Source organism: Maylandia zebra, linkage group LG1 (assembly GCF_041146795.1).
Source record: "Maylandia zebra isolate NMK-2024a linkage group LG1, Mzebra_GT3a, whole genome shotgun sequence".
Classification (NCBI taxonomy): Eukaryota; Metazoa; Chordata; class Actinopteri; order Cichliformes; family Cichlidae; genus Maylandia; species Maylandia zebra.
In genome coordinates, this window is record NC_135167.1 from 11,802,868 (window position 1) to 11,829,843 (window position 26,976).

Consider the following 26,976-nt stretch of genomic DNA (forward strand, 5'->3'; position numbering starts at 1 on the left):
TGCTGAAGACACTTTAACAAGATACTAAATCCTGGCGATGCCGTTTTTTAGCTAACCTTGTGATTTCCTCTTCCTGGAAGATAACAGATTAAGGGAGTATTTAATTGTAATGATTGATATATATGAATAGATTGAGGGTTACAAGTCTTATTGAAATTGAAAGTGAATTGCCTCAAAACAGACACAGACATCACACAGAAATAGCATATAGATAGTTATGTAAGTGCACACCTGCTTGCCACCCATGGACTCAAACATCTTCTCCAGCTGGACACGAAGCTGCTGAATGTTGTTGAGAATGATGCAGGGCTGTAAAAGAATGAGAATGAATGTGACTACACTGTTTTGTAAAACACAATGTAACATCTAATGTGTCTAAAAAATATCTTTGAAGTTTAAATCCTGCAAAAAAACTAGCACATCAAATTTAATGGTTCCCAGATACTGACATAGTAATGTAGCAGTTTGCTGGATTAACATTTAACTGAAAACACAATGCATAATGTCAGAAAAATCACAGGGGCACTCACTGTAAAATCTACTTTTGATTTCCTGACACATCTACACAAACTGGCAACGTTTCTGAATGACATCAGCAGTCAACGGGGGGAAATGCAATCCGTACGCAACACAACAAAGAGAAATATCTACACCGAATGTGTCAGGTGGCAGCGTTATCGATTCTCCGCTCCACAAGAAGTTTAACAGATGACAGACATTAATCACAGTGCTCTTTATGGAGACCAAGAGTAACTCAGACAGTCACAGATTATATACGCTCAAAACAAAGCAAACAAACATAAAAACAAGACAGACATGAACTCAACAAACTACAATTATGATACTTGGAATAGAAAGTACTAAAATGATCATAATGTGGCCCACAGAAGAGGGGTGATTACTGTCTTTCAATCCCTAATGCAGCCAAAATTGTGTCTGTGGCAAAACATAATTTTTAGGGTTTATTTTTATAAGATTTATGAGCACATATGATTATTTTCCACAGCTGCATAATTTTAGTCTGTGAAAAATGTAACATAAAATCTTTGGTTTACTGACATATGCACCGGATCTATGATGCAATTTAAATGTAAGAAAGGGCAAATAAATAGAATAACACAAATAAAAATCACACAAAACTAAAACTAATATGTTATTGTGAATGCACAATGTTCATATGTAAAACTAGAAAGTCTGACAAAAGCTAAGACAATTATAGGGTACATCCTTGGTAAAAAAATAAATAAAATTGTGTACTGTATAATATATGAGTTCTAATAAATTAGAGATTAGATTAGGTTAAATTTCTGGAACTATGTAACTTCATTCTTTTCATCAATTGTCATTTTAATTCTGTCTAGGGAAGGGACATTTCATGTTTTCGCTGGGACAGTTGTAATGAGCCTGTCAGCACTGTAAAGAAACATCTGCCTCCTCTGCGCGGAAACTGTGTGTTATCGCTCACTTCAACTTCAAAGACCACTGTGGATAATTAGGCCACTCACAAGGCTCTGTGTTTAGTCATCCGTCACATTAAACAATGGACAGAGAGCTCAGAAAATACCAATGACTTTTCCCCATCAGCTCTGGGCTGTGACATGAATAATTGCATCCCGGTTAATAAAGACACTTTGTTACGTGCATTAAGGAAGACAGGGCAGGGCTCTACATAGAAGAGTCTGCGCTGTTATTGCAAACATTTTTTACATAGTCTCCATGCCAACTGCTGCTAGAGACAGTAATCATAGAAACACTTTATTCTGACTTGCCATATTTGCACTTGCACAAAGAAACTCAACATAACCTTTCCAATTAGCATTTGCAGGCTTTGAGTGGGCACTTACCACATTCTCCTTATTCAAATACAAAGGAAAGTCCTTGGATATGATTGCAGCATATTGCAGAAGAACTTTGTTTATAGTCTGCGGGGATTGAGAGAGAGAGACAGTTTTCTAATTAATGACTGCTGCTCTACTTGCATTTCTGTATGTCCAGAAGTCACTGAAAAACCCTAAACAGTTAAAGCCTCATAACTAGATCATATTAAACACAATAAATATACCAAAGAGTCTGCTTGTATCTAACAGTGAGTTATTATTCCCAGCAATAGTATTCAGGGTTCACTAGGGGGGCCTTTCCAAAGAGCCTGACCTTCGCAAAGCGGCACATGAAGTGAGCCAGAGCCTGTGGGTTTGGGCACTCCAGCTTCTTGATAATCTCAAAACTCTGGTTTAGCTGAGTGAACACATCCACCACAGAACAGGAAAAGAGGGCATGCTCTGAGGTTTGCTGGAACTGTTGAGACATGTTCAGACAAGGAAACATGGAAGGGAAAGAGAAAGAAAAAATGTCAGACCTTAAGACCTTTAGGCACCTTCATAATTGCCTGACAGTTGTATCTTAAAATGACAGATAATTAAAATGCTGAGTAAAGGTACTGATGATGTTTACTAATGACTGGGGATGCACTAATAACATGCCACATAACTATCTGAAATGCTTTCAAAAGACCATATCAATTTCTGTGGTTATTCAGTATACACATGAACTACAATCAATACATTTTAGGTGATTATGATATTTCATGAATTTAAAATTTAACTGCAACAAATAATGAGTAAACTGCCAAAATAAAGTACACGTTACACTTGATTGAGGAGTATGGACGCTGATGGGGAGTAGGAGGCATAGAGCTTAAATGGGCCTGCATCCAAAAATACTGCAGTTTCTACATATTCTCTAACATAGTGTTTCTGTTAAAAATATCTCAGTCATAGACACCATGAGTAGATAACAGAGGAATATGCTTCTGACTTCAAAAAGCTTGTAAAAAATCACAGAGGACACTGAAATACTGTTTTCAAAGGCTGTGCATAAACTGGGCTTGACATTTAAAACCTGGGAATCTACCCCTTTTTTAAGTTTTCCACTTGGGCAGGTTTAAATAAAAAACACTTTCACTATGCAGTTTGAAATATCAGAAAATGTTAACTTTAGCAAACAATATTCTGTGATGTTGATAGTAGCATTTGTAGGTGTTTATCTGGTTAATTGCACGAGATGAAATATATATCTTTTTACTCTGATAAACATTAACAAACAAGCGTACAGACCTCAGTACACTGCAGTTGTTTTCTGAAGCTTTTTTCCATTTCCTTTCATTATTCTCTAAGATCATTCAGTGCCTTTCTTTGCCCTGAAAATCATGTTTTGTTTCCTGTTCATATCAATTTTTAATTGAAATTTTATTAATATTCCAATCAACTCTTAGAGCGAGGGCTGTTTGGACTATGTGAAATTCCTTTTATCCTCCCATAACCTACTCAAGAGGTAAATTCAGGCTAAACAGGCCGTCCTTGTGAATAAACATGCAAGTGGCTTTGGTGAGTTAATATAAAAGTTATATATTAAGAACTAATTCAATGCTGTACTCACTCCATCTTTCTTGTCCCTTTCCAGCGCTCCATTGAGGAAATCCATAGCAACATCTTCATTTTCATCAAGCCACTGAATGACAAATGGCTCAAACCACCTAAAACAAAAAAGCCTTTTTTCATTAAAGGATCAAACTGTAGTTTGGGGTTTCTTTGCATTATACAGAAGTTATTCAGACGCAGAAGGCAAGAGATTTTCATATATAAATATGGGGGAATCAATTGAAAATGATTGTAGTGCACTTAAAAGTTGGCAGATTTTGTTCGTGGTATTGACCAAGGTTGTCATTCACGAAGGTTTTTAAAATCAAATTTCAGTTTGTGGACAGATTAGACTGCGAAGTTCAGACAGAGGACAGAGGAAGACAGGCCGGAACAAATGAGTCTGGTAAAGAAGTACATTTGTTAGCGGAATAATAATGCTGTTCTATCTGTTTCACTTTGACATTTCCGTGTTTAATATTGTGCCTGAGTCTGTCCTCAGAGCAGCGGATGTTCCCCCAAAATTGCAGTGTACTCTGGCTAAGGGCATCTGCCACATGAAGTAAAGCCAATAAATAAGGTGGGCGGGGTGACAGAGAAAGGGAAGACAGACAGGGAGACTTGTGTGTGTGTGCGTCCGTGTGTTTGTATGTATGATGTGTATGCCTCTAGAAGAATCAATCTTGCTGTTGATGGTGTTTGAGTGACAGTTGGGCCGACAGGAAGGGTGAGTCATTATTCTGATAAACCGGCTGCATGAGAGAGGGCAGCGCATTACTTGCATCTAGCACATGTTTCTATATCGCAGCTATTTACACAAAAAGCAGAACAAAACATTTTTTTGCTTCTAAGTGCTTTAAATTCTTTCTCCTCATCAAAACAGTATTCTTGCTTAACCAGAAATGGCTGCATGTATAACAATGGTTTTAAATTATATTTAAAAATTCAAAGTTTTAAAGATAGATCGTCCAAGTGAAATATATTCTGTAACAATACAGCTGAAAGTGAGTGATATTTACCCATTTAATTTTAACACTGAAAACTTACCATCTAATAAAGCTTTATAATGCCTAATGGCAGATATGACTACCACATGATAGAATTTGGACAAAACAAATAAATGGCCTGTATTTATATAGCGCTTTACTAGTCCCTAAGGACCCCAAAGCACTTTACATATCCAGTCATCCACCCATTCACACACACTGGTGATGGCAAGCTACATTGTAGCCACAGCCACTCTGGGGCGCACTGACAGAGGCGAGGCTGCCGGACACTGGCGCCACCAGGCCCTCTGACCACCACCAGTAGGCAACGGGTGAAGTGTCTTGCCGAAGGACACAACGACCGAGACTGTCCAAGCCGGGGCTCGAACCGGCAACCTTCCGATTACAAGGCGAACTCCCAACTCTTGAGCCACGATAAATTAAGCTCTATTGCCAAAAGTATGGGTCTGCACCTCTTATCTTTGAATTCAGCCATGTTTAGTCCCACTGCCTCAGGTATATAAATTCAAGCACTTAGCCATGCAAATATTTTCAAAATAATGGTTTGTTCTAAAGAGCTCAGTGAATATGAGCACTAGTCTGTAATGCAGATTAAAACATGCAATAGCATGCCATTGCTGCAACAAGTAATTTTGTAAAAGAGATAGTGCTAGAGATTACATATTCAACTTAAAGTGGTATTATTACAAACTGGTAGCATTCAGGAACCACGGCAACTTAACAAAGTGGCAGACCACATGAAGTAACAAAGGGGGGTTACTGAATACTGGGGTGCAGAGTGCAATCTCCAGCCCTCATCCAAACCTCCTCTGGCATTAGCAACAGTACAAAAACTGTGCTCTGGGAGCTTCATGGCATGGGTTCCATGTCCGCACAGCTCGTGTAGGTGTGATGTCATTCCCACTCATGCTCCTTTAACTTCACTCTAATTTAAATGTTTTAACTTGGCTTTTTAGTTTTAATCCTTCACTAGCACTACCATTGAAGGCCGGTGCTCTGATACAAAATCACCTTCCACCTAACTTGAAGCAGATTTTCTGCAGTGAATCTGTGTTGATGCACAGAAGCTGTTCTGTTATTTATTTGATCCTCATTTATATCATTGGGAATTATTACAGCTGAATCAACAGCTCTCTAAACCATTTTGACAAAAGCTGATTATGACTTTCATTTACTGCTAAATTAGCCTGTATTAGTTTTATCTTTGCCATAATTTTAACTAACAGTTCATGCACAAACCTTTGCTCATACAGTAACACGTGTGTGCGTGTGCGTGTGTGTGTGTGTGTGTGTGTGCGCGTGTGTGTGTGCGTGTGTGCGTGTGTGTGTGTGTGTGTGTGTGTGTGTGTGTGTGTGTGTGTGTGTGCGCGTGCGGGTGGGCACGCCCGTGTTTGTGCATGTAGATGTGTGGAAAACACTCACAGAGAATATTCTGGTGGAACATCCTTGAAGGCCGGCAGGTCACGGACATACTCATTATGGAACCATTTGACTTTGAAGTGAAGATTCATGTATTCAGTGCTTTTGCATAGGCGGTGCTTATCATGCTCTGTAATGCAGATTAAAACATGAGGCACACATGTTAGCAAGTGCAGTATTCACTGGAAGTAATTAATAATGTCACACTGAAATCTAAGTTGTAAAATGAATGAGTCTTATAGGTAGAAGGACCTGGACTGACTGGAGAGGATGCTTTAAATTAGTGGTAAGTGTATTGAATGCATTCTGTTGTTCTTTCAACATCTTCACAAGAACCACAAGAGCCGACAGACACTCACATACTCTTATATTTGCTTATATAAATAAGCAAATATCCCCATGAACATGAAAAACACCTGCGCAACAGTGCTTGCTTTTAGTCTGACATCTTAACAGCCTCGATTATGTATAGCCTTGAGCTCTCAAAGAACAAGGAAATAAAATGCGTCTGCGAATGTGTCCAGCTCTCACCAGAGACAGAAAGCTTTTGAATGACTGCAAACAAACTAGAGCTAAAATGAATTAGACTTTCATGTCAGCTGACAAGTCTGCTGAGTCATTTAGTCCAGCTCACCGTGGGCATTTCAGAACAATTAAACACTTTCATGGGATCCCCTTTAGAAGAGACGGATGGTAATGGTGCAAACGAAGGGGTTAGGACAGAATAGATGAGAGAAAAGAAAGGAAATGAGTAAAAAGAAACTGTAAGAGAAATGTCAGACAAAAGAGAAGGGACCACTGCGACTGCAGTGATGGGCACGGATGAGATTATGGCTCTCAGAAGAAGAAGAAAACTGCAAAAATGAGAGGTCCATATGGTGGAGGGAAAATCTAACACAACACAAAAGACCACTAGAGTGTGTTGTAACAAAGAAATTGGATACAGGAAACTGTTTCATCACAGTTTCAACACAGATAAGATAGCATATAGGTCAAGGAGACCATCCTTCACTGACAAGACAAACACATTTTCTGTACAGGTCTACTGTACATGTCTACAGCCACACAAGCAGCTCACATCAACTGTGAGAGGTGGCAGCAATGGAAAAGTTTCCATTGGGTGTGACACAAGCTGCCAGTCTGCTGCTTGTCACTCATTAGTGGGCTTCCAGCTGTCCTAATCAATAACCACCCAAATAAAATATAATACTAATGGAATTACATTTCATTATATAATGTCATGCTACCGTGTGAGAAAATTGTTTACTAAAAGCTTTTCTGCACAGTTGGATGAGTGATGTTTTAATAGTAATGGGTAATATTGATAGTGAAAGTTAATACTTTGCTTCCTTCACAATTCTATAACTGTGTGAAACATTGAACATCTGTAATGCAGTAATGTAATTTCTCTTATCCCATTATAATTACAATTATGCCATTATTGTTTTATAAAGGTTCTTTAGATAGCCTGCAGAAGGGCAAGGGAGCATGGCTGAGCTTTTGAGGTGGTAAAATGAGTTCATCACTTGTATTTTTATTGCACAGATTATAGTAGAGTTGATTATGGTAAAGCGGAAACTGCATCCAGGACAGAGATAACTATCTACTGCTGCTGACACAGCATTGTCCCTTTGCAGAAATATGCAGAAATTTGTCCAATTTGTGTTTGTACTTAAACACTGTAAGTGTGTGTGTCCCCTTATTAGAACAGGGATTGGTGCCAGTGTGTTGCCTGAGGTTTCCATATATGTGTATATATCAATGCACTCCTACGTATTTTAGCATCAAGCTGGATGTTTAACAGCTTTAAAAAAAAAAAAGTGACTTTTTTGGTCAATTACAACAATTATGCTGACAGGAATGCTGTTTTCTGTGAAACTGGTAATTATGAGAGTGACCCAGTAATGACGTGATCCAGCAGTACAAGTTGTGATTTTAGTTAAATACTAACATTACAATATTGGCTAAACAGTGCAAACATTGACAAGCCTTAAATTTAGACTGTAATGTTGAGCATCCGGTAGCAGTGGTGGCAGGGAGCTAACCCTTGCTAATTAGCACAAAACACAGAGCCCTTCTAATTACCGTCGTGTGCCACCTTTTCTACTGTCCTCTGTCCTCTTGCCTGTGACCTAGAGACTGATCTCACCACACCACAACAGAACGTCTTAGTTCCTATCTCTAAGGAGAAGTGAGGACAGAACAAGTTTGCTGAAGGAGCTGAGAGTGAAGATGCACAGGTGTGTGCTCTGCAGAAGCATTTTTACCAATCAAGATGTGACACACGCTTTTCCACATTAAGAACACCGTTATGCTCATTTGACAGAGATCTTGACACAGAGCTGTATGCCATAGCAAAACAATGGACATTTGGTGCAGCTTTGACACACATCAAATTTAATTAGCATTGATTAAAACAGGGGGAGGCGAGTTCTGTTCAAAAATCCACAAATAGAAATGAAAAGAGGGCGCCGTACACAAGTAAAAAAAACATTATTTTTCTTTTATCTGTAAACAACAACATTATGACAATCCATGAAAAAGTTGTTGCAATGTTTCAGCTCAAAGCGTTGGACTAAGAGACTGATGTTTCCTGGAGCTGTTGTTGCTATCTACTAGTGCACATTTGTTAGCATTATAGTCTTGCACTAAAGCATCCTGCACTCCCCTTGGAAATCCAACGCTTCTATTGAATCACGTGTTGGTCTTTTTATTGGTCTCTGTTAGCCAACCACTCCCTGTTATTTTGTATGGTGCTTTTTCATTTTTTGCACGACCCTTTCCTTCTCATTTTTCATGCACTTTTATCCAGTATGCAAATAGCCATACAATTCCTTTCTCGATGGCAGACACGATTTAGTGTAGCAGCTGCTTCAGTGTTTCACAGATGGAATGTGTTGCGTGGGCACTCTACATCTGATCATATGGTCATTTGATACACATTTGAGTCGTACTGTAATGCCAAATGTATACCGTAATCCATTTTAACTAAACCATAAAAACATTTGTCTATTTCTGGACACACGATAAGAGGTCTCAATAAGACTGAAAAAGCGGGGAACATAAGTGAGCACAATAGTTTAGCAGAAAGAAAGAAACCACCTAATCACACACATATTCAAATGCAGGAAAAGATATAAACAAGCACACAACATCAAAGACATGTTTAAATCCAATGCATTGCACCGTGCCTGTCGTGGCTTAATCCTGATAAGAACCTCAGTGCTTACTTTGATGAATAGTGCCATGCTTGCCATGCTCGCTATACTTCCTTATAAGCTCAGAAAAAAGATATTTACATATGTGCAATTAACACGTGTCTGCCTCAAGATGCATTCAAACACAATACAGTGAGTGCTGTACTTGAGTCAGTCAGTTTTCAGCTGTTACCACAGCTCGTTTTATACCTGATTTAATGACTGTGACTCCACTTTAACAAAGACATAGGCAGACTGTCATGTACATTAAATATCTATGTGAATGCATGTGTTATAGTAGTTCTACTGAAGCATTAACATAATAATTGGATGGCACACTATTGTTTCAACGCATCTTACTGAAAGGTTACATAATGTTGATATCCCCAGAGAAAATGTCTTCAAAGCAAAGACCTGGGTTACATTTTTATGAAATGTGAAGACAAATGCAACAACAGATAGAGAAGTGCCATAGAGAAAGACATAGAGAAATGTCACAATCAACTGATTTTCTCCACTCCACAAAGTAGTCTGTGCTTGAAAATGCATACATTAGACTTATTTTTGAATATTTTCATAAGCAGCCATGAAACCGGTTGGTTTAAAGTGATTTTCTGTAGATTACTGGTATGAAAAACCACAATGATGTCAGGAAATGAATTCTTTTCCTGACATGTCACTAATTTCATCAGCACCTAACCTGCAAGGCTAAAGTGGTTTTCAATGTTGAAACTGCCGTGTTAGTTCTTACCTGAATTCAGTGATTCAGTCGTTGTCAGAGAAGGAGCAGCTGGTTTAAACACCGAATACTGCGTCTGCATTTTTTTATTAGGGAGGACCTACGGTTGTAATATCTGAATAGCTATGGCAGTGCCACTTTAATAATCGAGCTGGCACTGCAAGGCTGCTTACACACAGCAGAACAGACACATATACATGCACCATCACAGTGTGTCAACCTTTCTGCCCTCAGCTCTGCTTGCATACACCTTTGCTGTCACATACTCACAGTCACCTGCAATCATCACCTAAAGGAAGCAGATGGAGGTCAATTGGAAGACAGAAAAGTAGAGGTCAGCAGGTGTTTTGTTCAGTGCTGCCAGTGAGCTTCTTCATTACTGTATGTACAGGAGCATCAATGACTTAGAGAAAGTGGTAACAATTTTAATTTTTTGACAGCAGATTGTTCTAGCTATAAACTTGCTGAGGGAAATTAATCAACTCTAAGAAGAGTTCATGCTTGAAACAAAATGAAAGGAATCCAGTAGTCTTCAATCATGTTATGTACGCTCCGTTTCGTTTTGTCTGTTACATTTCTGTGTTGATAATTTATCTGATTTTAGGACTTTTCTAACTGAAGGTTATTCCAGCTTTAGAGGAGAGCTCGTGAATTTGATCCTGATGTTTTCTGGCTTAATCGTAGCACTTGAGTAAAGTTTAGGGATACCAAAAGAAGCATCATAAGGACAGATCCTTTAAGTATAGTGAAACAGCATGAAGGGTATGTACTATTGTGTTATACTGGCACTACTGGCTATTAAAGCAGATTTAATCCTTAAGCTCATTCTGGATACAAATTACTGTAACTAACAGTGGTTAAAAGAGGGCTATACTCTTGACTTTAAAAGCGCCTCAGTCATAAAGACACATCATCTTATATCATCTTTCTAGAAAATGCAACACAAAGGGGGAGATTAATTCTTTTCAAACTTGGACTAAAAGTCATTTTTCTTACCAGTGTGATTTTTTTTTTGGAACAGAGGAAAAAAACTGCGGTAAATAAGACTGCAGGGAACATTAAAAAAAATACTGCAATAAAACATACAGAAGCTGCCTGACTTCACAATGAGTCATCTGAAAATGGTTTTAAATTTTTTATAGCTGAGAATTCCATTTTAAAATCTTGAAGGCAACAGACATAGCTTGCCTTTAAAACAGGCAGAGCCTTCTTAAAAAATGTAATTACAGGAAGTTGAAATTCAACACAATTAATTTATAATTCACTTACGAATTTCACCTCGAAGACAGTAATTATACTGTAGCTCTTTGTCAGATCTGTCATTTTGCAAGGTAAGTTGATTCAAATTTATTGTTATGCTGATATGATTACTTATGCAAATCCAGCCTTACAAGGCCTCGTGGTGTCACTGCACTGACATATTAAAAACTATATAAGTATTTAATTGTACCATGGCTGTTCATGCTTCGATGTGAGCTATATGCTTAAGTACACTTGATCATAAATACTGTGGCAATAATGTGGTGCTAATGTGTTTTGTTTCTGTTCCAGCTCTTCATGAATGATGCAAAACTTTGCAGAGGGCCACAGCAATAAAGTAGCTGTATGCAAATGAGGTAACACAAGGTAAAGTGACAGCCCAATGAGATCAGAAAGCCTTATGATTGCATATGATCGATTGGACACTTCACCTAAGACATTTTTCACTAAATTAATGAAGTTAATGGTACAAAAAAATGCCAGTGAATGAAACTCAGTAAGGCACTGAGGTGCTCAATAAATGAGACCTAAAGTTCTTTTTAGTACTGGTGGATGTTGTCCATTACAGCTTGTATGAAGACCTTCACTCTTCAGCTGATTGGCCTGGCAGGCGTCTATGTGTTTTCACAGTCCAAAACACAGATGCAGGTGCTAGTCCCAAATAGGATGCATTAGGAAAAAACAGTCCACACACTTCCATTAGAAGCAACTTTTGTCTCTGCATGACTAAGCTCCCTCACCAACCTTACCAAGTGTCCTCTTTCCACAATCTCATTCACAAAGAAGATTTACACCAATGCTTTCTCACATTTATTAACAAAAGTATTAAGTGAGCTTGAGCGTGGTCTCATTGTCTCATCTAGCTTTTTAAATAAATGCTGTAAATATGCATGTAAATGTGTGTAGTATATCATTTTGTGCACTCATACACTGTTGTATGTGTATTCGGATCTGTGTCATTTTCCCCTGCTGGTGGTAAACAGTGTGGGCTGTCCTGAGGGAGGAGTAGGCTCAAGGTCCCTGGCGAGGATGTCATCTTGTGTGACGCAGCCCACAGGGACAGACAAACTCACAAGAGACTGCCTCACTCTCTGCCTCATTGATCTAATACAGTGGATATTATGAAGTGTAGCAGTTTACCGCAGCTTTTGCATTGTACAATTACCATTCAGCGACTATATCTGTAAGAGTGCAAGGTTAGACGGATGTGCTCAAGACAAAAGCCCAGAGGAGCAAAATGGCAGCCAAAGGCAGCGTACTTTTCTCTGTGGCACAATTCCTTCATCTTGGCTTCTGACCCAGTTCAGTCAAAGGGCCTCCGTAGCTTTATCACAGGGGTCTACTGACACAGCTCGGCTAAAACACAAGAGTCCACAGAGGCACCAACCCATGTTGATGAGACTCAAACAGAAATATAATGAACTGAGACACAGCCAAACCTGAGGTGAACTAATGTTAAGGCTCCACTCTGGTTCAGGATAATGAATCACCACTGCAACACGTAGTGCGGCATTTGTGGTCTTATGTTAAATCTATGTCTTTGTGGATATTAAGTACGGATTTATGTTATCCATTTTATTAAAACAAATACAATAACATTGCATATTATACAGCAGCTCCTTAAGAGAGGAAATATAAAACATTATTATTGAACTGGACTGACAGAAGGCATTACATTTAATGGAGGCTTTATTAAGCATTTATGAGACCTCCATGTATGAAAAAGCTGCTCTTCAGTGCTTTATAAAGTCAATGAATATAAAAAGACATAAGCTGTCAAATGATGTACTAAGAGATCTGAACTGAGGTTCCAGTCTTATGCCAAAAAAAATGAAATGAATAGTTTAAAAAACATCGGGCACGCCTCAGCCCTGTAAACACCACCTTGTTATAGAAACCAAAACCGTACTGTACATTAACTGAAGTTCAATTTAACTCTTTTATGGAGCGAAGCTGCTCCAACAGGCTGAAGGTGAGTTAATGGGCTGCAGAGGCACTAGATCTTCAACGGCATGCCCTGGGAACCACCGTCATTAAACAGCTATACAACGCATATAAAATGTGTGCCTTAAACTTCATCACAGTCTGAAAGTCTAGAAATAAATCCGTTGTTGCTGTAATGAAGCACTATTTTATTCTCTTCCTTATTTGCTTCTGTTTAGCTTCAGTGACCAGTCTGCATGCTCCCTGTTGGATGTTTTTTTAAGGTTTTTTAAGAAATTAACAAACTACACAACAACATGGCAAATTATAATAATGATTGATATGCTTCTAAAAGCTCAGTTTCTAACTACACAGCACAATTTTACAAGTTTATTAGTAAGTTATCAGGGATTGCGGGAATACATTCAGCTATAGTCACAGTCATTCACACTCGATATGCTCCCACATCTTTTCTCTGTCTCTTATTTTATCCACTCTGTTTTTGTTATCCCTCCTACCTCTCTGAAGCGCCCTTTCCCTCTCCTCTCACACATTCAGAGATTCTCACAGTGATGCTAAAATTAGCAGCATCCATTTCTGCACCAGCACTGGCACCAAGGGCCTCCAAGCAGGAAGCAGAGGATGCATCAAAGACTTCATTAAGTAATGTGCATGCACATCTGTGCACAGAGTCACAAAGACACAAATATTCTCTTTATATTCTCATTCATTCCTTCTTACTTACTTGCACAACTGAGCGCGTGAACAAATGTGCGAAAGTGCCTGCACATTTGTCTGCACACATGCATGCACATACGCACGCATACGCACACAAGGACACACACACGCATACAGACACAGATAGATAGACCAATGAAGCAGGATATTCCGGCCCACCTCCTTCAGGGTGTCTCTGTCATCCACCCTGCCAGTTTTATGGGCCTTCTTATATAAACAGGTTACTCTGATATACTTCCATTTGTCTGAATGAGACAGCTGAGCAGAAACCTGAATTGGCTCAAAGAAATCACCTCTTCTCTACCACCTCATCAAAACACGGTACATGCAGGAACAGTGCATGTGTTCATACACATATGTATGCAGCTTAAAATAGACCTACAGGACCAATTTGGTCACTTGTCTACAGTTTCTGCTATTACACATGCAACTTTCAAATAGCACTGTAGGTGGTATTGGACATAGCAAAATGTAAAAAACTTCCTGAATAGTATTCTTACACAATGAATGTGAAACTTTAAGAGGACTTTTCTTACCATGCCATACCATGAATTGTGACCAATATTGTGATATTTAACATATTTAGTCATGACTGTGAAATGGAGTGATGAAGCAGAAAGGTGATTTAAGGGACTTTAAACTTGGCATGGCTGTTGGCGCCAGGTGGGCTGGTTTGAGTATTTCAGAAATTGCTGTTTTATTGCAGTTTTGCATAATCATCTTTAGGGTTTGCAGAGAATTGTTTAAAAAAGAGAAAATATCCACTGAGTGCCAGTTTACTACTCGGAAAATGCCTTGTTGATACCAAAGATAAAAGAAAAATGGCTAGACTGCTTTGAGCTGATAGGAACACTGCAATAACTCAGATAACCACTCGTACAACCAAGATTTGTGGAAGAACATCTCTGAACATGAGGCATGAAACCTTAAAAAGGATGGATACCAGACTACATTGGGTGCTATAAAAAAAAAGAAAGAAATTGAGCCTGCAATTCACACAGGCTGATCAAAATAGGAAACTGGAACTGAAACTAGAAAAATGCTGACAGGTCTGCCGAGCATCGATTGCTGCTGCAACATTGCGATGGTAGGGTAACAATTTGGTGTAAAGAATGTGAAAGCATGGATCCATCCTGCCAGATATCAACAGTTCAGACTGCTGCTGGTTGGTGTAATGGTGTCGAGAATATTTTTTTGGTACACTTTGGACCCCAGATTACCCGTTGCACACAATGTATAAACATTGTAGCTTGAGTATTGTTGCTGACCATTTCTATCCATTTATGACCACAGTCACTAAACTGTAGCTATTGTTACTGATCATTATCATTGCTATTAAAGGTCCCTAAAAAGCCTCCAGTTGATCCAAAATGTTACTATCAAGGACTAGAAAGATAGACCGTATTTCTCCCATATTAGCTTCTCTTCATTAGCTCCCTGGTAAATCCAGAACTGAATTTTAAATTCTTCTACTCACACACAAAGTTTTGAAAATAAGTCAAAATATGCATGGGAATAATCACGCCCCATTATCCCTTAAACACCTCATAATATCATACTATGGCAAAAGAGCACTTCACTCTCAGACTGCAGGCTTACTTGTGGTTTCTAGAGTTTCTAATATCACAATGGCCGGCAGTTCTTCCAGACACCAGGGCCCTCTCCTGTGGAATCAGCACTCAGTTTGGATTCAGGAGACAGACACCTTGTCTATCTTTAATATGAGGCGTAAGGCTTTCTTTTTTGATAAAGCTTATAGCAGGCTGGATCAGGTGACCCTAAAACATTCCCTAGGTATACTGCTATAGGCTCAAACTGTTGCAAGAACTCACGTGATGCACTGAGAACTTTGTGAGTTTTCACTCACCACATGTTTATATATCACTGCAGCATGTCATGAAATCATTGTCTAGTCTGTGTGTGAATGAAGACCAAAAGGGGGTCCAAGCTGACACCAGCAAGATGTTCCTAATATAGTGACAAGTTTACATGCAAACCCTTTAAGATGTAGCTTAAAAGTGTATGCAAACTTTCCAAGTTTTGTACTGTTTTACAATCAGTAAAGTAGTAAAGCATCTCGCATGATTTTGGGTGTGTGTGCTTCTGCTACACCATTATGTGGTTTATGAGCTGTAAAATGCTCCCTTCATTTAACTACTAACCTCTCTCCACCAATCCAAACCCAGAGCTCCAACTACTAGCCGATCCAACAAAAAAGTGAGCAATAATTCATACAAAGTGCTCCTTTGAGGAACATGACAGTCATTTCCTCCTCCTGGCATGTGTCGCTGTGGGCATGCAGTGATGTAATGACAAGAAGAGACACGAGGAGGCAAAGTAGGGGAAAAGGGTTCAGGCTCAAGGAGCGAGAAAGAGGGTATGTGTGACTGAGTGCATCCGTGATGCTCGTCTCTTTTTGTAACACTGACTCCACTGGGCAAATCGAGCACGCACACACAAACACACATGCTGCCCAAACCTGCTGTGACAGCAGTCAGTAACACCCCAGGTGGTCACATGCCCAGCTGCCCTGACTCAGATATCCTCACATACAAACACAAAGCCCCAACTGCTCTCACTGTCTCTGTTGCATTATTGATTTGCTTAAGTACATATATTATCAAGGAAGTGTAAACACACGAGATGTTTTTATATATTATAGAATTTTATTGACTCTCTTTAAGTTATTGGTTTAATATCTAAGAAGAACAAATATAATAATTATACATTATTTTGACCTTTAATGTACACTAATGAAAATTATATTTTCTTATCTTTGTCATGTTTGAAGTACATTTGCTGTTTATTGTTACAGTTTTCAATTTCCTTAAGTTAGGTATTGCAGAACTAAATCCTGCACAGGTAACAGTACAACATGTCACCAAGCTGGATTGTGTGAAAAATATTCAAATTGAATGTACTTCAAGTACAAACAGATAAACAGGTTCAAGAAGTTCTGCATTGCCAAATGATGAAATAAAGAATAACTTTCAAATTGTTTTCTTACTTCAGGGCACAGGAAGTAGCAACATCCTATATAAGACAGAGGGTGGAGGAAGTCTGAGGCTATACAAGTATGTGATGCTTTCATAAGTATGACGTACTTATGAAAGCATACGTATGTGATAGAGGCTACTCAGCATTTACTGACACCTAATATGTTATGAGTATGACCACTACTAAAGTTACTGTGGAAATTTGAATTAAAAAAATATGATTAAAGTATAAATTTGTGTGTTTATGAAAGTCTCAGTTCACATAACCCTGAAATCTTTGTACTCTATGCTCTTTAACCTCACCATAGAAACCCCCCCCCCCACACACACACACACACACACTCTGCACCTGTCACAGTATATTAAATATAAAATGGACAATGACATGAATTCTGTAGCCTTACCTGACAAAAAAAAATATCAAAACTACAACCCTCTCAATATAACACATGTAGAATATACAGTATATGCTTCGTGTGTGTGTGTGTGTGTGTGTGTGTGTGTGTGTAAGAAATACTGCAGTTTGCAGTGTCTTCACCATGACACCTGGTTGCTATAGCAACTTAAGAAGGCTTAGTACAGAGGAAGCAGCAGGTATATGCTGAGTAGATGAGAATAAATTGTCAATAAGCTCTTTGGTGCTCCTGAGCTTTGCGTCTTCAGCACAGTCTGAAGAGCATTTCTAGTGTTTAAACCTCAATCACATCACCCAGCCTGCTTGCCTTCATCAAAGTAACAAATATGTCTTCTGTCATATTTAATTCAGCACAGATGTGGCTCAGATGTTCAGCTTGGACCAGGCAAAATATGCATGTTTAAAAAAAAAACCCCACTGCAACATCAATGTAAATGATAAATCAGGGTCGCAGTCGATAAAGAGAATCTCATAATATTTGTATATTAATATGAGGTGCAAACCATTTGATATCATTTTCTAAATGCTGCTGGACATTTTATCTTCTCTGCCTAAATCAAGTATGCATAAATCAAATAAATCAAATCAGATAAGCTGTGTCCTACATAGTCACAAACAATCATTTTGTTCATAGAAATAATGAGTTGAATGACATGAAGTGATTAGATAAGTAAGATGAATTTGGTAAACGTAAGAGTAGCATCTGTTGGGGGAGCGTGATTTCTGTGTGAAAAAAAAAAGCTCAAAAACATTCATTGCTTTTCAGAGACGTGACTTTGGCAAACTTTATCTAAGTTAGACTTCAGAGCAGAAATCCACAAAAACTCAGAACCAAGGGTGACACCCTGCTGAGTCCTTATGTGCAAACACACTGACACGAAACTATCTTAACACTTGTTCACAACCCCACTCTTCATTAACGCCTTTCTGTATTCCGCCTCCCACCATATATCCTGTGGGGATTGATCCAGAAGCCACCAACCTCAAAAACCAGCCTCCAGGTGGCATTTACTGCCTTTTGGAAGGAGAGCTAGAAAACACGTGGGCAGGAATTAAAGACAAAACCCACATAAAACAGGGAACATCTGTTTTCGTACTGGTAGAATATATCAGAGATTTATGACCTGATCACTGCAACTCTCTGGGAAAAAAAAGACTTAACTTGTATTGCAAAATCTATATTAAACCACCAAAGCATACAGAAAAACAAATACTAGTTTCATTTTGCAGTACTACACAGCTGCAACAGTTTACACTCTTTTTGGTTCGTCCACAATTACAGTTAATAAATAATCTCATGAAACTGCAAAATGTCATTTTTCATACCTTTACAGTGCATGTCAGTCTGGTGGCCCTTTTTCCAACACCTTCCAGTTTATTGTGTAATATAATAAGTTAAATACAGTGTTTATTTGGCCAAAACAAGGACATGCTGTAAAAAATAGAGATGCAGAATTACTTGAAATTTAATATTGATCATGATTTTGGATTCCCAGAAATGAACATGATTGTGCAATATTGAACATGCATGCTAGAGAGCAAAGCGAAAGCAAATAAACCTCTCTCTTAATCTCTACCTGACTGAATGATGGTGCTGCAAGCTGTTCCTTGTAGCACACAGCTTGAGGTTTCCTGGACTAGTCATTGCGAGCAAGCAACACTACATTATATAGACAACAAGAATCAAATATTTGGCACAGCAGATGGTAAAGTTCATCCATCTGTGTTTGGAAATAGTTTGGATATACTTAGGGCAATTGTTTTTAAACCAAGAAGTCATGCGGAAAGTGCTGAAAGAATAACTAAGTTGCTCTATTGCCCGAAAGAACATCACAAACTGCAGTACAATGAATGCATGGAGACCAAGAAAAACAACGCAGTGGTTGTTAATGTCAATCATCCAACATCATGACATCATGACACCCAAGAAAGACAGAATCTACAGCACATCAGAATCCAGTTCACCAAGATGTACTAAAATTATCAACACAGTCTTATTAGCTAAAGATACATGTCCAGTAAACAAAATGACTATGCAAATGTCACAGAGGAAACACAGTCAAATCTCACAGGTGTCCAGCACTTTTCTCTGAGTGCTATTCACATCAATCATGCAAGTGATTGTAGTGAAAGACTTTATTTTGCCTCTTGAGCATATGGGTCAAGTGAATAAACGTTAGTAACAATGTAAAAGTGAAAAAAAGACCTGTTGATTTACCATTGTGTTTTTAATTTTTCTTCTAAGTTAGGTGCACTCAAGTTAGGTGAATAAAGAGGACAAAAAAGCATACTTTTTTATTTCTTAAAATCGGCAACTGTGGCAGCGTCTCGTGAGCTGCATTTTGGTTAAAATAATCATAATAATAATCATGTAGCCCTAGTAGAAAGAATACGTTAGAAAAAACTCCAGCACACACTTGCATGTTCTGTATCTTTAAATATTTTAAACTGTTTGACTTACAATCAGTAAGATATAAGACATCCTTTTATCCCAAGGGAAACTTAATTTCTGAATTTAACCCATCTTAGAAGTAATGCGTTGCCACTCTGCAGTGCCTAGGGACTAAAGCCAGTGCCTTGGTCAAGGGCACAGTGAAAATACCAACCTCTTTAGGGCCAGTTTTTGGCAAATGCCAGCTAGATACCCTCACCAATGGTGTGCCAAAGAGGATGAAGAAATAGTCTGTCATTGCTCCTATTCCTCATGAAAAGGTCTGGCACGATAGATCAATGTGCCTCACACATTGTTAAAAAAATGTTTGCCTCACACTGCAGTAACAGCTGATGCTAACACCATAGACTCGAAACATACACTGATTCCTGCATAACCTGACTTTTTCAAAATCATTTTTAAACTAGAGATTCGGTTGCTGATACTGGTGAGCAGGTATGACTAACCAGGGTACTGACTTTCCCTCCAAACAGGTCAATATTGTCCCTACGGCATTCACTTATATTACAGTTAATATTGTATGTGCACAGTTGTGTCAAGAGTTTCTGTGACGTAGAATTCAGTATTGAGAAACAATGATCCTAAATCTGACATTAAGATGTCACTGATGCTGCGTGTAAGCAAATACAAACATTTTCATATTGATTTAAATGTTGGCCAGTTACTCCAATTTTACATGCTTGGGTTTTACATACTGCGATAGTTCTACCTCGAGCAGAAAGTTGCTCATATTTACTCATGTGGCATTACACCAAATCATAATCTTGCCTAGGGCGCTAAAAGTGGGCCTCGAACTTACTACTGCTTACTGAAATTTGCCATTAGCCAGGGACTCTTACTCCAAATGTTGCAAACTGCAGTAACACTGGGGCATCATAAATACTTTTCTTTGTTTTTTTAAGGCGGCGACTGAACGACGGAGGTAATTAAATAAAGAGACACAAAACCTGAGCATCTCACTTGTCTTTGATTGTGCAATTGATCAAATGCTTATCTTGCTTAAAAGAAGTTCCAGTTTCACTACAGTGATCAATAGAATGAAAGAAAGCAAGCATAATCTAGATAGGCAGTAGCGCTGACCACAGCCAGGCACAGGTGATAAACAGTGAGACACCAACCGATAAACATCACTTACATAGACAGGCATAAAACACAGTAACACTCTGAACTTTTGACTGCAGAAAGCAACACAAAGGTCAGTTATTGTTCTTCACCAAGACTCAGTCAGTCCATATCATTTGTCTTAATCTTCCACTCGGTCACTTATATACGCATGCCCTCATGCAAAATTATCTGATGAGCACTGACCTTCCATTGCATACTTCATATCTAGGGCAAAGAGACTCCACATGATTTCAGCGCTGATCTTGCCCGCATTCAGCTCCTGCGGAAACCTGTTGGAATTCAAACGGATTTCAATCAGACTCATTTCCGTACAATGACACGCTCGAGTGGCTGGTCTGATGGCCATCCCAGGTCTCTAACGAATGACTTAACAGATGTGGTAGAAGACATCTCATAATCTAATAACCCCCCGCTATTTCCAAACCTAGTTGAATTGGGGCGGAAATGAGTTGTATGTGCGTGCCTTAAAGATGAGAAAAAGTGCACAAGGAAATGACAAAGTGAAAGAGAGAGAATGAAGGTGGCAACGCATTTGGGAAGTAATCTTCTATTTTGAATGCCTATAGATTTTCAGTCAAAGCTTGAACATGAGATGTCAATGGTTTAATTATCTGTATCTTCAGACAGTGAAGGGAGGACATTTATAGATGGCGGAGCCTTGGTTTGAGAAAGGTCAATTTATCTGGAAATGTTTTACTTTTGATCCAGGCCGCCTTGTTTCTAACAACAAACTCATTTGTCCGACAATTTCTATTGGAGCAGTAATCATCTGCTCAGCTTGGACACTCCTGCAGAGAAGCAATGCTGAAGTGCACTTACTCACATACACAAAAACTCTGCTGTTCTCCTTTTCCCAACCTCAGGTCTTTTTATTGAGGTAAGGAGCCAAGTCCAAAAGGCTGATTCATTGCACCCAGCGAAGAAGAAAAGTGAACAGAATCCCTGAAACAATTGCACTTTCATCTCTATCACTCTAAGAATCTTTGTTTCTATCTCAGTTATTCCTCAGCCTTGTCATGCAACCAGATGGTGTACTGTAGGTAGGCCAGATAATGAAACCCTCTGTGGTGAAGATGAGCATAATATGTTCTGCCACAGTCTTACTTCTATTTGGTGAAATAAATGGTTTATGCATGAGGTGTTTCTGGGGATATTGCTATGCTTATGCTTTTAAAAACAACTGCAGCATCCACGTTTTCCCCCAATCATAAAATGTATTATTTTAAATTAGTTTAAATCCGTGAAATTTTCAAGGCTAGTTTCATCATGTAAATATTCTCAACACAGTGCGACAGACTAACACTTTTCTCCCTATGGCTGCAGCGGCTCCTATTTAAAGGCAACAAGTCCCCTCCTGGATTTATCATGAAAAAGCATCTGAGTTGCTGTCACTCTGGAAGTTGACCAGGGGAATGTGGAGGCATTAGGCATGAATATTGCAAATCTATCATTAGACAGTGTAGGAGAGAAAGCTCAGGGCATAAACAGAGTCTTAATAAGCATCGTAAATCAGCAAGAAGAAGGAGAAAACAAAAAGTGGGAGGCATTTGAGCAGATATGTATGAGCGAGGCAGAAAGAGGGAAATATATTTAATCTTATTTTCTTTAAAGGCAAATGACACTCTCTTTCCTTTAGGTCATGAAATTTGTTTATTTTATAAACTACAGTACTGTAGTATTGTGTAGTTTTGAGTCACCCTGCATTTCTTCAGCGTGCCAAGAAAAAACTAATTTGCCCCTTTCTGATTTCTTCTTCTTCTATATGTTATTATATAAATAATAATAAAATACATGTAAAATATTATATTAAATTGCTTATTTTTACACAAAGAAAACCTGAGCAATTAGAAAATGCAGTGTTCAAAATATTGTTTAATTTATTAATAAATTAACTGACATTAACCTTTTTGTTTGGAGAGCTAAGTATAATTTTCCTAGCCACACCCAGGGATAACTGCATCCAGACCTAATGAATCGAGAAAACATTTCGAAAAAATGTGGGGAAGAGATCTCAAAAAGTAGCACATCATGCCACAACATAAAGAATAGAAAAACTGTAAACCTCACTATGTGAAAGTTTATTTGTCACAACATGCATTTTTCAGGATGGCCCTTTATCGCATGTTATGGTTAGAATCATAAAATATAAGGCTCATCGGTGTATATGCAAGGAAATGAAAATGCATATATTGTCAAGTAAAGAGATACATACTGGTTAATGACAGGGGTGTAAGCTGTCCGGTCTTCATCAATCACAGAGACCATCAGAGTGATGAGTTTTGGCCAGAAGTCCAGGTTTTTTATCGATGGACCCTGTTCCTCCCTGGGAAGGTCTTGCTTCCGGCTCTAAAGGAAAAATTGAAAGTTAAGGTATAGGCTGAAGCATTTTTATAATGAAATTTCAACAAGACAAAACACACAAAAAAACTCTTTTTACTTTCTAATGACCTAATGTTCTATTTATATGTTCTCTTTTCAGCATCAGCAGTGAACAGCTTTGATAATGAATGGGAACCTGAACCTAACACGACTAGTATATGCTCTTTTTCTCAAAAAAAAAAAAATGTAACTAAATCTGTTTCATTGCTGTTCTCCTAATGTAAAGTGAAGTTTTGCTGCTAGGCAACAAAGAAGATGGCTGTGAGACATGCAGTGTATTTGTCTTAGATCCAAACAAAGACACGGTAAATTAAGGTGTTTTTCTGATTGTAAATGAGTTTTACATTTTACAGTGGGTAATAGCATGAGAGTTGTTAAATGAAGAGTGGCAGGCATCCCAAAGTGCTCAGCAGGGTAACCAAATCTTTTTACTCTGTGCTCATGTTATGCAAAAAATAATGATGATAATAATAATAAATAAATAAGTGTGCTCTGTGTTCAGCATGAAATAAGACTGCATTGGCTTATCCCACGAGAGGTAGATTATTAACTGAACTAATTATAATAAACACACATTTCTGAGTTTTTTCTGGCTTCACTGCACACAGTGACATTATTGCACTGTGTTTCAGACAGCATGTCTCCACACTGAGTTTCTTCCACCCACAGGTTTCTGGGAGCTGGAGGATAAAATTACAATGGCTATAACCATAAGTAACAAGGTGTGTTGGTAAATCAAGGACAACAACCTTTCAGTTTCAATATCTAATGTGTGTCCATGCAAATGTGAGTCAAAGTCCACTGCATAAATCTCTTGCTATACTGGGGAGAAAGGTGTTGAATCCAAACCTCTCACTGACTCTGCCATCTGTTCACACCACACTGCGTGCGTCCACACTGATCTCTAGTCACCAAGTAATTGTCCCTGTCGTGCCCTTTATCATAAACAGGTTTTATAGAAAATCAGCAAGAAAACAGCAAAACACTCCTGAGTTTCCAAATTGACAAAAACATACACACACTGAGAGAACTGCATCGTACGCACAAACGATTAAACACCCACGCACAACAATGACAATGAAAAATCTAACCCAGTACTGTGGACATGCACTCCCGATAGGAAGCCATGCACATTCCAACAACTTGCATGCATGACTAAAGCAAAAATGTCTTTCTGATGAAAAGAAAATTTTGTTAAAAAATGAAAATGTTCAGATTAGTCGCTGAATAATTTAGGTTGAATTATTTAACAATCTTCTACATATTGACTTTGGGGTGCAGCACAAAAAGGAGTGCTCTGGAAACATGTGATGAGTCCATAAATCCTCAATACAGTCTTCCCTACAATAATCAACTTGTTTCTAATAATGAATTTTCTCCTTTTAAAGAAATATAAGTCACATGGTGTCGGTATGTCCCACTGACACTGCATTTGGGAAGAATCGTACTAAGATTAGACTATTACTTCTTCAATGAAAGCTTCTATCGTACTGATTATATCCATCCACGTAGTGACACATCTGTCATGGCAACAGTGCGATTGGTCTCAGTCCTATTTCTTCACATATGTATGGTTGCACAGGACCCCTTGGTATCACATTTTTAGTACGCCGAGTACCTTATTTTTCAGTATACAGGGTTATTGTTGTGAATATGTTTATTTTAACCCAACCACTATATTTTCCAAATCTAAAGAATATATTTTGTTTACTAAGCCTAGCGGATGAAACGAGTGAAATCAAAAGCAACTAATTTAAAATGAAACAAATTGCAGCTTTGTGGTCTGATGATTGGTGTTGTTATTTATGCCACTCCATCTGTCTACTTTTACACTTTTGAAAACGATTATTATAAACAACAGGTTCAACTTCATAATGGCCATCCAAATAATGTCTACAGGTGCACATAATACGTAATATTTTTTTAAACAACTGCAATTTTTCAATAAACAATTATGAAAATAATAATTGGTTATATTTATGATAAACATGAATATAATCAAAGATTTACTAATGATTAACCAATCAGTAAGAAAAAAAGCATAAAAATTAATCAGAATCACGCTGTTTTGGTTGATCTATTAATGATGTTACTGAACTGAGCACATGCTGTTCTGTGTTCATTTGTACAAAGACTCCATTTACACCATGATCTATATAAGATGGCTATGAATGAGAAGTGAAACTAGGCTGGTCAGTGTGATCAGAAATTAAGACAAACAATGACAATGGCAGATGCACTTGTTAAATGAATCATTAAGTCAAATTTATTTGGATAAAGAAGCAATTTCTGAGTTCAAACAAAGCTACCTTAAACAGACCAGCAATCCTTATTGGCCTCTATCTGTACTTTGGTAGAATACTGATGCTCACTTCAATGAGAAAGGCAATGGTTTAATGTGAGAGGCCTGAACCATTGGGGAGACATGCCACTATGTATTGGAAGGTAAATTTTTGTTAAATTGGAAACATGAATAATAAAACACATGTCTCTGCAGGTAGTGAGTTAGCTATGCAAAGCCTATCTGTGTGTGTATTTGTGTGTGCAAAAGTATATGCATATACGAAGGACACTGAAGGTTGTGTCATCCCTGCTAAATCTGATGTGGTATGCAGCAAGCTAAAATGTTGTGTGTATTCCCTTTGTTTATTGGTATTCACTTCAAGTAGGTACAAAAATCCACTGTAACAAATCCATTGTCAAACGTGATTAAGAAACTTCTGTCATTTTTATCTTATTTTTATTTTTTTTTACTACGCACCCATGGGTTTGACTCCCAGTTTCAGTAGGAAGTCAATATGACAGTGAGCTAAGAGTCCAGTGCAGTTTCTCTACTTCTGCTGCACGGGGTAGTGGGAGCATAGCATAAATATTGATAGCCGTGTATAATTCCTCTAGGGGGTAGCCAGTGGTTTATGTTTATTGTTTAGCTCCCGCAATTCCCATGCAGAAGAAATAAGCATTAGCATACCACTGGCTCCTCATCAATTCTCGCAATGTGACACAAATTACAGAGCCTCTGATTGAAGGATGTTCCCAGAGAATGTGATCAAATTCCCAAGAGAACGAGCTGCGGGTGGAACTGAAACTGCTTCCACGCATTTTAAGGCACAGTGAGAAATGGTTGTGTGTTTAATGCGTTGGTGAAAAATACATTTAAGGACACCGATTCTGAAAACGAAAAGCATCTTTTTCTTAAATACCCCTTTGTGTTTTGTTGGCAAATATGTGATAATGAAGGTAATGTAGCTACCTATCAAATCACTTTGAGAGGCTTGCTAGATAAGTGGCGGAGTGCTGTAGCTTCTCCTTTGTTCCTGTTGCACACAATCATTGAATCCTTTCCTCCCCATACAACACCAAACCGCTTCTGTTCATTTGTCTTCTTGTGCATTAGCATTTGCATTGGCATGTGCATGCGTGCGTACATATGTGCATTATTTAAGATGCATGCGCATGTTACCAGATATTTCTAGTGTGTGCACCATCACTGCTGCTCCACATTCCTCCATAGTGGATAAACCTTTTCTGTGATTTCTTTGCCCTCCCTCCAATTCCCCTTCATCTTGCTTTTCAAAATCCTCCCTTTACTGCCAGGATTTAAGAAACAGTTAAGCTAGATTCCCTCAGCCCCTCCTCCCCCGAGTCATTTTACACCCAGGCAGAAGCAGAAAGCTTTGTTGTCGTGTTATGCAAGATTCCTCGTTGTGGCTGGGATATTTCTCTGCTTGCCTGGCCACTGTGTCAGCTCTTGTGTCACCACACTCAGTCACTGTTAGCAACTGGAGAATTGTGGTCTGAGATGTGTTCTATCTGCTGGGCCAAAGGCTACCTGGTGTATGTGAACATAATTTATAATCACAGTGAGGTTTACTTTGGGGTGAAGTGCATGCCTTTTTTTCTCTGCCAC

General features: G+C 38.5%; 1 protein-coding gene across 3 annotated transcripts in view; it reads right to left on the bottom strand.

Moving 5' to 3' along the window:
• The window catches only part of unc13c (unc-13 homolog C (C. elegans)), a 109,853-nt gene that overhangs the window by 20,131 nt on the left and 62,746 nt on the right, over window positions 1-26,976 (bottom strand). For all 3 annotated transcript variants that reach the window (XM_076879931.1, XM_076879970.1, XM_076879906.1), the window contains exons 17-23: window positions 22,900-23,033; window positions 20,871-20,956; window positions 5,846-5,972; window positions 3,436-3,532; window positions 2,152-2,295; window positions 1,845-1,922; window positions 232-309 (exon numbers count right to left, since the gene is read on the bottom strand). In XM_076879931.1, the coding sequence (XP_076736046.1) occupies window positions 232-309; window positions 1,845-1,922; window positions 2,152-2,295; window positions 3,436-3,532; window positions 5,846-5,972; window positions 20,871-20,956; window positions 22,900-23,033 (744 nt within the window). The remainder of the gene's footprint in view (window positions 1-231; window positions 310-1,844; window positions 1,923-2,151; window positions 2,296-3,435; window positions 3,533-5,845; window positions 5,973-20,870; window positions 20,957-22,899; window positions 23,034-26,976) is intronic.